The sequence below is a fragment of the Onychostruthus taczanowskii genome, unplaced genomic scaffold (genome assembly GCF_017590055.1).
Source record: "Onychostruthus taczanowskii isolate IOZ18803 unplaced genomic scaffold, ASM1759005v1 scaffold36, whole genome shotgun sequence".
Classification (NCBI taxonomy): Eukaryota; Metazoa; Chordata; class Aves; order Passeriformes; family Passeridae; genus Onychostruthus; species Onychostruthus taczanowskii.
The window spans coordinates 317,501-333,870 of NW_024501015.1; the positions used below are offsets into that span (position 1 = coordinate 317,501).

General features: G+C 40.5%; 1 protein-coding gene across 1 annotated transcript in view; it reads right to left on the reverse strand.

The window, feature by feature from the left end:
• Nucleotides 1-16,370, reverse strand: part of IGF2BP3 (insulin like growth factor 2 mRNA binding protein 3) — a 110,590-nt gene that overhangs the window by 9,192 nt on the left and 85,028 nt on the right. Inside the window, exons 11-12 of the mRNA XM_041411450.1 lie at nt 15,822-15,953; nt 715-834 (exon numbers count right to left, since the gene is read on the reverse strand). Coding sequence (XP_041267384.1) covers nt 715-834; nt 15,822-15,953 — 252 coding nt within the window. The remainder of the gene's footprint in view (nt 1-714; nt 835-15,821; nt 15,954-16,370) is intronic.

Sequence of the window (16,370 nt, forward strand, 5' to 3'; positions counted from 1 at the left end):
AGAAGATACTTGTGGTTACAAGGGGATTAGTGGCCAAAAGCCAGGGCCTTCCTACAGCTGCACCTGGTACTAGCCTCTGTAGAGAACCAACAAACTTTTCACCAAATTGACTAAAACTCAAACTTCAGTTAGAGGTCAGCCTGTGCAAACTATCTTGTTCTTAGCCACACTGAGGTGGTCAATACACAAACAGCTGGATGTTAAACCTGATAACAAGAAGGTAAGTGTGCTGTTTGAGAGCTGGCTGGCCCCAGGAGCTTGGAGCAGCACATGGGTGAAGTTACACCACCAACAATTCAGCATGGGGCCATTTGACCAATCCGTCTGGCACAGACCAAGGGCAGCCACCAGAGAAGGGACTTCAACTGGGCTGCTGTGTTTAGAAGGGGAATTTACCCCACCAATTTTCACTTTACCTAAAGCAAGGAGAAAGCCTTTAAGCACTGCATCATTAAAGCACAAGTCTGTTTCTAAGACCACCAAAGTAGTTTTCTTTGCAGCTTATATTTCACACCTCAGGAGACGTCTGAAAACATGCTTCTAATTATCTTGTCTCAGGGAAGATTAAAAGATGATTTATAAACAAATGTACTATTTATCACATCGTATTCTAAGCATGGAGTGGGGGAGGATGTTCAGGAAAGCACGGCTTGTGCAAACTTGCTGAAAGTGTCACGTAGAATAGGCAGAAAGTTATAGTTGGTGTAATAATACCTTAATAGATGCGCCTGCAAAACGAGAAAGTTGTTTGATGTGCTGTCCCTGCTTGCCAATAATAGCTCCAACTGCCAAGGCTGGGATGAACAGATGAACAGTTTCAGACTCGGGCTGTTGCTGTGGGGAAGAAGGAAAAATGCAGTGAATGTTTTTGAACATTATGAATCAGACTGACAGGAAAATGGGTACAGAACAGGCATGCATGGAAATGAGGGGGAAATAAGATTTCCCCCTGTGATGTCTGAGTATTAAGGGTCTGGCTTTTTGGGAAACACAAAATCCACAGAACAAGAAAACCAGTTTGAGCCAAAAGAGGATTCTTTCATCTTGTATAAAATACTCACAGTTTTAATTCATAGGACTTTAATAAACAATTGAGGAGTTGCGCCTTTGTGAGGCTTTCACTCTTACCTGTAGCTGTCTGGATTCTCTTCCACCTGCAAGACCCTGCAGCTGAGGCTACTACAAGCAGAAAGAGGCTACTACAGCCTGAGCAGGCAAACTCTTTCTAGTTTCCCAGTTATATTTTTAATTTTAGATTGTGCTGAGAGCAGTACAAAAAGCCTCAGTTACATATGTGCTACAATTTCCTTTGTGTGGGAGTGATCTGGAATGATAGCCAGCTTGAAATCTGCCAGTGATTCCTCCTGTGTAACATTATGCAACAGTTGGAGCCCTGGCAGCATTCCTCACACAGGCTAGTAAATTAAACACGGTGTTTCTGAAAAGTGAGAGGACCCCAGCATTGCACCCACTGGATATCAGGCATCACTGCATCTTCCCATCGCTTTCAAGCACACACCCCAGCTGGAGAGCATTACATAATGCTCAAGATCCTCTCTAGGTGGCAATGATCAAACTGCAGGGTTGCGTGTGCCGCAGTAAGTCACAGCTATGTTAGCAGCCCCAGAAGAGCCCGTCTCAGAGGAAGGGAGCACCATAAAGCACACACCACGCTACTGGACCATTGATCCATCCACTTCCATCAGGGTTACCCCTAAAAAGCATTTCACACAAGCCTCTCTTTGAACTAGGAGGTATTTAAGACACTACACACCTCTTAAGTTTTTCTTCCTCTGTGTACCCATCTCATGCATTTTCAAAATTTGTTTTGCTCATCCTCAGTAAGACAAGCCAAATTCTTTGAACTAGGAGGATTTAAGACACTACACACCTCTTCTCTTAAGTTTTTCTTCCTCTCTGTACCCATCTCATGCATTTTCAAAATTTGTTTTGCTCATCCTCAGTAAGACAAGCCAAAAAACCCCTTTGGTGTGGGGGTATTTTGAGACAACTTGCTGTCTCAGTACCCACCATGCAGACCAGCACCGAGCACCAGCAAGCAGAGCACGTGGGACCAGCCAAGCTCATTGAGCTTTGCTCAGCTGTGTATTTTGATAGGGATACAGGCACATACAGAAGCTCACCTGAACAGCTTTTTCTGTCATATTTTCAGAAAAAGCTCCACACCGCTATATGCAACACAAAGCAAAAAGCAGATGCAATCCTAAAAACAGCACCCCAGCTTATTTTTAAATTTCAGTAACTCCTTTCAAGGTTAAGTCTTTCAAGGCAAAGTCCCACTGCATTAACCGTAAACAAATCCGAACAAAATGCTCGTTTCCAAGTTTTACCACTTCATTTTCAGTAAACACAAGTCAACTGTAACCTCAGGGGATAAGAATTCCAGGCACAGCTCCACGTACCAGGTGAAGAAACCCCAAAATAGGATTTTGGGAACAGAAACACTTTAGGCAATTGCAACAGTTGCACAGTTTACACGGCATTTTCACACATACAAGGCATTAGGATTCAGAGGCATTTCATGCTGGTTTAAGTCCACGTGGATGCAGCCCTCCACTCCCAGCCTCCACACTGCCTTGTATGCTTTGAGGCCAGCAGGTTTGCAGATCCAGCTGATTTTTAAGGCAGGCAGTAAGTCCCTGACCCAAATAACCAGAGCAACACACAAGTGGCAGTCTGTGACCAAGAGAGAAGTAACAACAATTAGAGAATGGGAAAAGGTGGGAGCACCCCTTTTAATCTGCCTATAGATCAGTTTAAAATGGTCTCAAAACTACACCCTAAAACAACATGTTTGTAATGAAAGGTACAGTCACTTCAGTGTATATGTTAAACCAGTTTCCAGAAGATTACTCATATTCTCCTCCTATTATTACAGACACCCTGAGTGTTGGCATAGTAAGTCCATTTCCATGTTCACTGTGAACCCAGCAAGATTTCCAGCAATTTGGAAATGCTACTGTAGGTACTCACTTGATCTTAGCACTTCAAAAAACTGTTTCTAAATCGTTGCAAGCTCATGAAGCATTTGGGTTTTTCCAGGCTTGTTGCAAGGAGCCATTGCACTGGGTGCAGAGGCAACCCCTCATTCCAATCCTGACAATTTATCTACCCCCTTGCTTGCTCCTCTTCTTGACCCCTACAATTGTCCACACCTGCTCCAGCTCCTGCAAAAATACTACTGAAGTTTTCCCTTTCACATGCTTCTCCAGCCAGCCTCTTCCAGCTAATTACTACAACACTTCAGCAAAGCAAACATGTAACTTGACTTGGTTTTCAAGAATTTACACAGCTTCTACCTAAACCCACCTCCAGACACATTTCTGTAACATAGAAACAAATCAAACTTCATTATTTTTGTTTGCATATATTTCCTGCCTTCCCTCTGTTGCCCATCTGCCTGCTGAGCAGTTTTCCCCTCTCCTTCCCAAAGCTTGATTTCAAGCCACTTTCTTGTCTGGATTCAATCCACCACTGAAATTCCTTTTTGCTGCTTCACCCTTAAGCACAAAACATGGGCAGCAAAGGCAACAGAAGAAAGAAGATGTGCCTTTATAACTACAATCACCTCACTGTAGCACCTTCCTCCCATCCTTCCTCATAGTTTTGACTTCATGATACATTTAAACTTATTTTTTCCTAAAGGACTTTTTAACAAGTCCTTTTCTGTGAGTTACTGAGGTTCTTCAATACTAAACTTGCATTTTGGTGTAATAGTGATACACGTTTAAGGAATAGTGGAGAATCTGTCAATATTCAGCTGCTCATTCTTGTCTGAAGTACATTGGCATATACATATAACCAAATTCATCTCCAGTATAACATCACACAAGATTTAGAGAAATTATGTTATATACACTGATTTTTAGCCACTCAAATACCATACTCCTTTTTCTTTTTTTTTCTTCTTCTTTCAGAAATCAAGTCTAACTAAGGCTTTTGAGAGTATCACAACACCAAGTTCAAATTGCTAACTGTCCATCTCCTTACCCACAATAATTTTTAAATCCTTCTGTATTTACTGGAAACCCAGCCTGCAAAAGAAACACATCAAAACATAATGCAATGACTACACCACCCATCAATCTTACAGATGCTTCTGGGGATCTCAAGATGGAAGAAAATCAGCTATAATTTAATCTTACCCATGCCATGCCACATAAGTCATAGAGCTTTCCAGGAACTCCTAACATGAGTTATATCAGAAATAGATTCCTAGACCTAAAACATATGTTAGAAGCACTAAATTTAGGGAACTGATTTCCCACTCTGTGAAACCTGAGCTTCAACGTTCACTCCCTTATAGCCAAGTCTGCTTAAATATATACTTACAATTTAAAAGCCAAAATATGTCTGTGTATATATTTTTTGACAAGAGTAAGATCTCCTGGACAATTTTCTCCTCTTCGCCATTCAGTTTATTTTTTTCCCCACGTAAGAAAATATTTTATTCAAAGTCAACCAGCCCTGGGAACTGACAGGAATGCAGAAAAAAATCTTTTTAGAGTAGCAGCCTAGGTTCACCAAGATTTATAGTCCATACATCCACCCTAATCTGCAAGGAACCATCTGCGATGCACACACCACCTCTTCTACCCTTAGCAATATCTGCAGTATGGGCTCATGGCTAGTCCACCCAAATAAGAGAAGTGGGCTGTGTGGCTGTGGCACATAGATACCACTGAGATATTCACTTCAGTGGGGAATCTAGGTTGTTTTGGGGTTCTGGGTTTGGTTTTTTTTTCCAGGGGTTTTGTGTTTCAAGAGAAGAGCTCCAAGAAACCAAGATTCTAATATATAAGAAACAGATTATTCAAAAGCATGGTGACCAGAAACAATTAGTTCAGTTCATAAACAGCTGAAAATACTTGCTTTGTTTCTGCAAAAATCAGTCTGCTTTAGTCACAAAACAGAGTTGATAAGGAATTTTTGTCGATATCCAGCACATGAACTAATGAAAACAATTTTAAATGCTGGTTTTGTTCATTAATTGGATTCCAATTTTCATCCAAATATTGCCTGATGAAAATCAGAAGTTAAAATAAATCAAGCAAATAAGAAAAGCATCATTCATCATTTTTAGCAGAAAATGGAAAAATACATTACCCAAAGCAAATGGCAAATTGCATACTTGTATAAATGGAAAGATATACTCAGTGTAAGCAAAAATACAGACCACTCTAAAGCTTTCAGAAAGGTAACCAAAGTACACATGTAAAATTTGATAAGTCAACTTAAATCAGATTTCCTGCTTGCTAGCTTGCTCATTTAAATCATGAAAATGGTGATCTAACACAGAGATGGAAATTACTCTTCCCCACTGGATGACACTAAGCAACTGCTGCGGCACACTATTAGCTCTGACTTTTTACACTAACACAACTCTTTCCTGGAGCAGCTTGGATACACCTCCTTCCATACCCCCTGCAAATCCCTGAGCTCCAGCCATCTGTCCCTAGCCTAACAGTCTATACCAGCAATTTATTTTCTTTTTTAAATATTTCTCTTTTTAAATTCCCACCATCGCTATCCAAGACAAACTCATCTGCTGGTAAATCCTGTAAACCCTGGCTGCTTCCCCATTACACTGGGCTCACCTGGAGCTCCTGCACTGCATGTAGCATCAGGATTATCCCCTTCACTCCAGTCAGACCCTGCAGCCCTACAGGAGATTTTTCCTTCTGCTGCCAAGCCCACACATTAACTCTTAGGAAACTGGCTTAGCACAGCCATCATTTCCTGGTTTCCAGAGCCTCAGCAGGAGTGAGCATCCTCCTCTCCTTGGGATATTGCCACTAGTCCTTCAGTATGAGGGCTACTGCTCCACACCAGAGCTAGAAGCTGAGGAGTCCCAGCCAAGAAAATTTGCAGATTCACTCTTCTTTCTGCAATTCTTGCCTGCAGGGTTAGAAAGATTTGTAGAGACCATCTGCCCTTAGGATAAGGTTGTTATAACTTTTCTCTGCCAACTCCTGGTGCATCAGTCCTACAAACTGCAGAAAGCCACACAGGAGGAGAGCTTTTCCCTTACCTGTTAGACTGTCAGAAGGAAAAGCATTGCTCCTCATCTCACACTTGGGTAACAGAGCCATAGCACAGCCAGGCAAGAACGAAAACTCAGAAAAAGGAAGCTATGAACCTCCAGAGTAGAGGGTGGTAGGTAAAAAAGCATGTTCCAAGCCACTACAGCTGGGGGAATAGGCATTCTATTTGAAAAATGTCACTTGGAAAACAAAACAAAGAACAACAAATAATACACAGAAAAGCCAACAGAGGTTTGCCTCCTCAGTTCTTCCGCAAGACGACCCCTCCTCTTTTGATTTTGGCTGATGATGCTGCTAGGTCAGTCCACAGCTCCCTCAGTCAGCATGAGTCAGGCCTCATAAGGGGGTATGTTTGTTATTTATGTCCCTCAAGTTAATTTGAGCATTAATCTCAGTCTTTTTCTGCAAGCCTGCCAACAGTACAAAATTTTTTCCAGTCGTGTGCGTAAGTGTCTCCATAGACCCCTTGCTCCATCAAATGCATGTGGTTGGTAAATCCTTGGCAACATTTGGGATAAGGCTGTAAATCTTTAAAAATATTGCACCCACTGAAGTAAATAGGCTTTTAAGCCAGACATGAATGGGAGAAGAATTGGATCTTTCCTGGTTTCTAAGCTTAAATTTCATGTTGCAAATTAGTTACCTTAGCATGAGACATTTAATTTTAGTCTCAAAGTCATGTTATCCATTTTGAGTCAGCATCAGGATTTTTAGTTATGAAGGAAATAATTAAGAACTGTTTTAAGACTGCATGGAGCTACCATCTAGCCTAGTGAGATACTGGTTTTGGTTTTTTTTTTTACATAGTAAACAAATTCACTCGGCAGAAGTAAATGAATACAGACAGTAAGTGACTGCATTAAAAAGTTCCTTTTTTTGCCTTTCTACCCCCTCCCAACAACCATCATTACCAAGACAAGGCAGATTTGCAGACAACTCATTAGGTCTTCAGAATACCCTGAGTTTGTCAGGAAGTGAGGTATCATATTATTCAAACCCTGTACCAGATCCAAAGCCAAAATTTAAACCACGTTTTTGCAATGTACTGTGAAGAATTATCCTGGCCCACAGCTATATTAAATGCTCTTATTTATTTAGTAATAAAAACTTGCAGCAAGGGGAAATGAACATTAAGCCAAGTATCCTTGAAGACATTCTAGTTGGATTCAGTGCCATGATAAGAAATAAGCTCAAGAAGATGGTGAAAAAAATCCTAGTGTATTCATTTTGCAATACTAGCGCTAAAACTTTAAGCCTTCATTGGAAACAAGGGGCTCATTAAGGAAAATAAAGTTTTAGTAGGTAGGTCTAACATGATCCCCAGTTTCACAACATCTTTGCAGATATACCTTGTGGCACCACCTTGTACAATCACTGAGCTGAAGTGCTGCTGCCAGTGCAAATCAACAAACTGCAGCCTGAACTCCCTACACCCTCCAGGCTTTTTAGGCCTACTTCAAACAGATTTAGATCCATGCTGAGAGTCTAAAGCTTTCTGCCACATTCGCTGCCTGAAAAGCCAGGACCACACTCAGAAGAATTCTGTGTTGCTGAATTCAGTCAGTCAAGAAAAAGCAAAACAATTTGAAAGAAGAAATGCGTATTTTTCACTTTGATTTGCATGCTAAAGCATTGCTCTTATTGCCATGCATGAACTGCCCAGCCACCATCCAGCCAGGGTTTCACCTTGCCATGAGCCCCAGGTTAATCCAAGATGCTCCCCTTCAGTGTAACTGCTGCATTATGTGGGAAACATTTATGTCACTAGATGAACCAAGGGCATGACCCTTTGTGAGACATGCAGCCCATGGAAAGGCCATGCAGCTCTTTTCCCCACAATTAGCCAAAAAAATTGTGTGTTAGTGTCCTCTGTCCATATAGCTGAGCTGGTCCTCTCTTCTTGGTTGAAAATCTAAGAATGACCCACCCTGTCTACGTCTCCATTTTGGGGACTACCACATTTTAATACCTGAAACTCAAAGACAGCTGGGTCTTACACAGTGGTCAGTACCTTAAGTGAGATCATTTCACTGAAATAATTTCACTTAGTACTACTCATTCCACTTCTTGGCTCTCAAATTTAATACTTTTCATCAAGATCGTCTCTGAACTGGGAATCTTCTTGGACTACTAGAAGTCACTAAAAGGACCACACATATCAGAAGTTTTTCCAACATGACAGCCTAGCTAGCAACAAGGGAGTAAAAATCACGGAAGCAGAGAAGGAACATTTTCTGGCAGCCTGGTTATAAGGCATTTTACAAGCAGGAACTGGTTTGACATATTTCTGAACATGGCATGAACTTTTTGTTTTTGCAAAATCTGACTGGCCACAATGCCAAAAAAAGCAATCTGCCACCTTTTATTCAGAACAGACAGCCAAAATCAGAAATCAACATAAGGAACAGATTGTGAAACTATGTAAGCAGGAATTTTGCTGGTCATTCACAAGCAACAAGCATAGGTATTCAGTGTTGCAACACTGTATGACCACCAAAAAGTATATGTATATAAACACTTCCACTTCAAAAATCATAGCTGTGACACAGCAGTCACATGGGTACTCAAAATCCATACAAGTTGCCCATGAAATCAGTGGCTTTGGAAGATGCAGGTATTCATCAGCACTGGTTTATAAAGGCACTGTTCTCAGATTCCATGACAGCTGCCAGAAAAACAGGTTGTGTAAACACAAAGATCACTTATTTTTCCATCATGTTTAACAAACAAACCAGAGATGGAGCCATATACAACAGAATGAGGACTTGACCTATTTTTGTTTCTGGCCTGAAGGAGCTCAGTACACCCTAATAACAAAATATTTGGCACCTTAAGGAATTAAATTTCCCATTCAGTTTAACACTCAGAAGGTTTGGAGCCTGGTACTTAGGGCTTGAGAGTCTGAAATGGTCAAGAGGAACTCCAATTAAATCTTCTCATAAGAATCTGAAAGCAGGGAACCAACACAAATTCTAATTCTCATGTTCCAAGAAACTACAAATATCCCTACAAGTATACAAACCTGCAGCAAAGATGAAACCATTTTTATTTTAAAAAGCATGGATGACTAGTGATGCTATTTGCTATTATGACAACCTTAGAACTATAAAAGAAGCTATTAAGAATAACTGGAGGTTTCAACACCTTGAAAAACTACCACTGACTTGCCAGATCTTTGTACATTATACAGTGCCAATTGCATTTTTACTTCCCTTGCTGAGGGGTGAGTCCATATCCAGAGGCAGAATAGTCTGACTGCTCTGGACACATGTCCCTGCCAACACAGCATGGCAGAAGCAGGAGACTTTCAGCACAGTGGGAAGACCAACCATTTTCTCCATAGGGCAGAACAATCCCACAACGTTACACACCAAGAAGTAAATTTTTTAGTTGTCAAAAAATGCATCATTAATGAATGTAAGAAATTAAGCATCAGTAAAGATGTATTTCAAGGCACTGAGGTTACAATCTTCAAAAGAAGTCTAATTAGCAGGTAGATTTTGTCAGACAGTGCTGTTGTCCTACAGTGCCCTCCTCAAGATTGCATGTGCTGCACATGTATGGTTCTAATTTCACCAATATAAAATCATTTTGTAAAAACACTGGCAAATCCTTCTTCCCCCCCCCACAAAACCACATCCTCTTTTGGCTGCAGGACAGCTTCTCAAAAGTCATCTACTGCTTAACAAGCTGGGCAAATTAGGGCAAAGCCACTTGCAACTACACACATCATAGATGTACAGACATGACTGCCTCTGGGTAGATCAGACATAACAGTTGCACGAGCTAATCCTATCAAGCCCAGACATCCAAAGAAGCCCAACTTCACCAAGTAAGAGTCAAAGTACCTGGAAACATAGGACAGTTTTTCCTCTTCCTTGTGTTTCTCATCTATGCTCAGGGCATCAAATGAAGGCCCTCAATGAAGCAATTTTTCATTTTAAATTACTTTTCTTTCCTGCCAAAAGCACAATACAGTTATTTCTTCTCTTACTTCTATTCAATATAGAAGATGTCTTCTTTACTATTATTATTTAAGAAAATGACTGAAGAGTAAAGAAGGAATCTCTTGACCACAATATCTTCTAAGGAGAAAGTTTTCCATTGGCATGTTCCTCACCTGCAACAAAAACCTTCAAGAGACGGCAAAAAAGAATAAAGGAAAGCAACCTATCAGCCTAACTGTACAAGACTTTTTTTGTTATCAGAAAAAGGTGGCTTGATTTCTTGGTTTTGTTTACTGTATGAAACTCCCTCTTCTTTTTGTTGGTTTTGTGGGTGTTTTTTTTAATTTTCCTTTTCCCCCGTCTCTTCCTAGAAGCCCATATGCATATCACATAACCTGAAAGTTTACTGTGAGGTTAAAGAAAAGGTTAGAAAGAGTGTTTTTTTGTGAAGGCAGTGCTTCAAGGAGCCACAACAGGTGTCCAAAAAGGCCAGCAGAGAAAGCAGTCCCACTGCAAACAGAGGAGCATCTCTTCACTCTAGCAAAGTTTCACAGGGCAGAAGTTCTTGTATCTCTTCCATGACCTCACAGAAGGAGAGCAGCTGGTGTGAACTTCTCTTATGGAGAAAAGCTCTCTACTTCTCACCTTACTTTATGTTTGAGTTTACCTGCCATGAGGCAGAAGTAATTCTACTACCCTTTTTCAGGGCATTCAAGGGCAGGATGAGGTCTCCACAGGTTATCCCTTCTTCCCCCATGCCCTTGAGATGCCAAATTTCAGATCCAGAGGCTGCAAAAGAAATGGAGTTGGATGTAAAATTAAACATGCAAAGTTCCAATTATGAAAGGAAGGGCGCAACCCACTTAACCCCAGTAGGTGGGCCAGGTGTATTAACTGCATGACTGTACACAGTTGGATTTTAAGATAAGGATTTCTTGTTTGTTTGGAGCTTTAAAACCTTCAGTGTTGCATGAGAACAACATTCTATTCTTGAGAGACAAGTATGTGCATATTCTCCCCACAGTTCAGAAGACAGAAGCAACTCCATCAAAACAGCTTTGAGCAGTACAACACTACATCTGAAGCAGTTTGGCTGGGATACTTGTTAAAAGTACTTTTTTGGTGGCAACATATCTTCTGGAAAACATAAGCATGGATGATATTCCCTTTTGTAGAACCTTACTCTCCTCCTCACAGAAATCCCAGCACTTAGTGCGGGTGCTCAGGTCATGACATTTATTACAAGTGGCAGGCTAACAGAGCTCTTTGCAATTGTGTCAGAGCTGCAACACACACAAGCATTTTAAGTGCAAGGTGCTCAGGTCATGACATTTGTTACAAGTGGCAGTGGGCAGACTAACAGAGCTCTTTGCAATTGTGTCAGAGCTGCAACACACACAAGCATTTTAAGTGCACAGCTAAGGAGAAAGATTTAAGGATAAACACAAAGTGGTGGTTTTTCCAGGCCCAAAAGCAGCTGGACAAGACATCAGGTACAAACAGGCACAGAAAGGCTACTGGTCCTTAACATGGTCACATAAGGGCACAGATCAGTCAAAAAAAGACCATTAGCTTGATTGTATCACCAGGATCATTAAGAGCAAAATCATGCCCATTTGACAGGAAAAAGAATTTTTAGCTCGTAATACTTTTAACTGAAACATTAAGTCCTACTTTTTCCTCAAACCATAAAACATTTCAACAATTCTCACATGTTCTGATTTGTTTGTATTTTAGGAGTCCAGGAAAAAACCAAACAGATCTTGGATTTTTGCAAGAAGAGAGAGGAACATTCAAGAACTGAAGCACAATATGCAATCCCATTGCATCCCTTTTCAGCAACTGCACCAAATAGTGCTTTGAACAGGCAGACAGAACTTGGACTCTGCAAATAAATGATACAATTTCAATATCAATAATTGTTCTAGCAATAGGTAAAAATACAAGAAAATGGATGGTTAGCCTGCACTGGTTGTGGTGCCCAGACACTGTTAGCCACGTGCTATGGCCATGTGCCCACGTGTATGTTTGTATCTGTCACCAGACAAGTACCAAGGGCAACTTGCCCCTTCCTGTGGGGGCTCCACTGCCAGGACAAAGCGTAAAAGCAGCACCCAGATTATTAGTGAGACACAATGTGCATCTCATTAGGTTAATTTAGCTGAGGCTTTGGTGCTGATGGTTAACCATCATGGAGTAAGGTCTCTGAGTCACATGGAAATCATTCTCCTGAATGTGACCCAGTCCAAGGAAATAAATGCAAACTAGTGTTTGATAATATCACCATTCCCTAAGTTTGTGATACCACAGTGTATCTGAAGCAACTGGAGAACAATGTTTATGCTCTTGTCAAATGTCTTAAAGGTTTGCATGAAGAGGGATAGGATGAAGCATCACAAACATGTTAACACAGCCAAACCTATTTAAATACTCAGCCCCAAGCTCCTGAGTACAGAATGTTTTAGGAACACTTGGCTCCAGCTGTGTGTATGAGCATTCAGAACTGTTGCTAAGCCCTGGCACTGTAACAAAATCCTGGATCTGTCTACTATGCAGGTTTTTCCTCTTTATACCCATGTTAAAAAAGCAGCAGCAGGAATGTGACAGATAATTGTTTCAATAATTAAGATGACACTTCAGTTTCTTTGGGAACAAGTCCTACACAAGGTCACAGCCACACCTCATCACTTGAAAGTAGTACATATGAACCATCAACTCCATATGAAAACCCTGCTGGCAAATGCCCAAACTCATCCACCTGATTCTTCTGATCCAAGGGAGAGCCCCAGGCAAGTCCATCCCCACAATAAGGTGAAGAAAAGGTCCATACAAAGATATCACAAGAGCTTCAAACCCACCCTCAGACACAGCACAGGGGTGTCCAAGGCTCACTGTATGGCTTGCAAGCACAGACTTCACACACTTGGATGCCAAGAGACCCCTTGTGATGGTGTAGCTGAAACTGCTGGGGAGCACACCTTACAGGAGACAGGGAAGAGCCAGCCCTGCGCAGGCCCGAGCAGAAGGCAAAACTTGCACTGCACAAAAATAAGCAGGACAGCAGCAGGATACACTTCTTTACATCCTGATGCCAGCAGTGTTTTCAGAAAGGATTTCCACTTTCCTGAAAGGGATATCCTCAATATCCACTAATCCCTGCTCCCAAGCATAAATGGACATGCACTGAAAACGAGGTGAAGGGACTAGGTTGTCCAAATGCTTTTGTCAAAATATGGAGCTTGGTAAAAAATAGCTCATAGGTAAATGAACATAAAGTCTCCCTGGGAGTTCTTAATTAATTTTTCTTCTAAGACCTTCTTTTCCCAAAACCTCTTTTAGATACACAGATTTTAGTTTTTAAATCCCTCATGAGTTCTCCCAGATCTCCCCCTGTGGTTACCTTTAGCCTTTCAAATTGTATCAATTTCTCCTTCAAAATATAGCCAGACTTTTTTTTTTCTTTCTACTTGTGAATGCCCCAATAACCAATTCAATCCGTGTCTGAAAAACTGTTCTACTGGGGAAAAAAATTAGAGGAGAGTAAAGCTCAAAAATTACAGAAAATTAATTCATACACAAGCAAGACTTTGAAAGTCTTAAAAACAGAAACTAATGCATCCATTAAAGGAATAGACTCCTACTTTCTCTTGTTTTCTCTCCTCAGAGAGCAACAAGCACTCCAAGTAATTTGAGGGGCTGACTCACCTGAAGCCCACAGAACCACCTGCTCTTTTCCAAATACCAACATATTTAAGTACAAACAGGTGAGATAATTCCCCTTGTTCATACATTTGCTTTCAAAGCCCTTCGTATCAGCCTCAGGGGCTGTATCAGTACCACCCCCAGCCTCCACAAAATCTGCTGGAGTTCACCTTCCCAATCTGTGAGTTTATCCCTTCTTTCTGCATGTTAGGTTGTCACACACCTAGACTGCGTGGAATGAGAGCCATTTCAGAGCACTGAGCATGAACAGAAGCCAGAGAGTCCAGACAGTGGTCCTTCCAGCTGCACAATTTCTACACAATGACATTTGTTTCTTGATGCTTTTTTCCAGATGTTGCCATGATCCTATATCCAGAAACCTGGATACTGCCAGAGATCTTAGCAGGCCAAAAAAGATGCATTTGGGGGGTAAAGGTGCACTAGCAGCAGAGGGACAGACAGGATACCAAATTCAGCACTGTTAGGTGCATATTTAAAGCAAAAGGAACCACAACAGGGGAGGAAAAGTGGGAAAGAAATGAAAATAAGCCAAGTGATGAACAGAACTGTGGGCTTACAGTATGAATCTCAAGAATAGCAAAGTAGTCTGCAAATCTGGAGTAAAACGACAGGAAAAGCCACACTTTTAATTACCAATAAAGAAAATCATAGACTTTTAACAAACCACATCTAGTATCTATTAAGAAAAAAATTGAGGCAATTCATTACCAGACATGGCATTTTCTATAGTACACTGAAGCAGAAACCTGTATTGTTTAGTTTAGTCTGCCAATCCAATTGAAGTGCAGGAGGACTGTGAAGGAGAGAATTTGTCATAAAGGGAGGCTCTGCTATTGACAGTAAAATAACTGAGTATAAACATATTTCTATTGTAGCTTTCATTGAAACACATTTTTCTGATAAAGCCACTATTATACTCAATATAGTTCATAATACATTCATAACACCAAAGTTTTTCATTCTTACAAACAATGCTACAAGAGAGGAATTTTTCCTGCTCCTTGCACTGACTCTCTTGGCTTCTTCCTCTGGGAAAAAATATTTAGACCACAGATACCCTTTACTACAACATAACTTGAGTTATTTGATGAAGTTTAGTGTGTTGTGCTGCATTTTCATTTTTCTAGTTCATTAAGAGTCTCAGACTTAGCTCTCTAGATGTCACTGTTGGGCAAAGAAGGGGCTAAGTCAAACACAGCAGAATTTGCAAAGCTCTGTCATCTACTTCTTAAGAGACTTGTTAGAATTGTTCAGAAAATTCACCTTGCATTGCGTTGCTAACAACCACCAACACCAGAAACAGGAAAGAGATTAAAAAAAAATATCAACTTCTCCTTGCAATGAAGTTGTCTTTTCTTGAAAGCAAAACACCCTCTCAGTTCCAGACAGACTCTGGAGCTTTCTGGTGCAACAAATCACCTTCTGCTCCATAGCAAAATTCCTCATTTATGTTTACTAATCAGCACAGAATCTGAGTAAGAGTCTATTAAACTTTTTCAGATATTTTGTAGAGAGCAAAGTGACAAGTAAGTCACAGTTTTCTGGAGATTAATCCATACAATTTACATCCTATATATTTAGCAGTATTGCATTTCAACAGGGCATTTATAGAACTGCTACATTCAGACAAACATTTTAGCTAATATAGAACCCCACTTCATGACAAGAGATCATTTCTTTTCCTTCCATATCACAAGGAATAAAATTGCACACTAGCATTATTAATTGCCAATTCCAGCAATTTTGAAATGCTATTTTATGTGTTCTTTCTGCAATAATTCAAATTCTATATAAAATAAAATTAACACTTTTCTAAGCAGCACTATTTTCCAGTTTCACTGAGCATTTCACTAGAAAAGCAATTAATGCCTGCTCCCAACTGCAGCCACATGGAATACTTTTCAGTGTGCAAGCAGGAAGACAGACAACATTTAGAAAAACGACAGAACACAGCTAACAAAACACCTTTCCCAGATTTTCTGGGAAAAAAAGGCAAAGATGCAGCATTCTTTTTAATTTTGAACAGCAGCATGGCAGAGATCAGTATCACCATCCACTAACCATCCAGAATCAGAGCTTCCCTTACCCCAAAAGGTGGATATGAAGCAGCAGCAGCAGCGGAGGCCACACTCACTGCGGGAGGTGGTATTCCTGAAGAAGAAGGTGGGAACAGACCCAAGGCATTCAGATTTAATCCAGGAATTAAATGTGCTTGAAGCTGCAATGGCAGAAGAGTTAAGATTTAGAGCCCTGGTTATTAACTTTAATAAAATCCTAGCTGGCATATGCTATTAACCTTTTGGGATGTTATTTAAAAAAAAAAGTCGTTTTCATTACCCAAAGGACACTCATTCAAACCTGTTTCCCAGACACACGTACAGACCAATACCATTAAAAACACATAGTAGGAACGGCAGATGGGGAACACTTGATACAACTTAGTCACCAAAACACATTAAAATTTTACAGCAAAATGTTCAGATAATAGTATTATTTACTTTCAGAGTGAACAAATTTATTAGCAGTTTATACTAAACTACTTTTATACTAAAAAGACAGCCCTGTAGAAACAGAGAAAGATCATGCACAAAGCCCTGCTTTTCTTACACTGGGGGAATATATATGTGACACGATC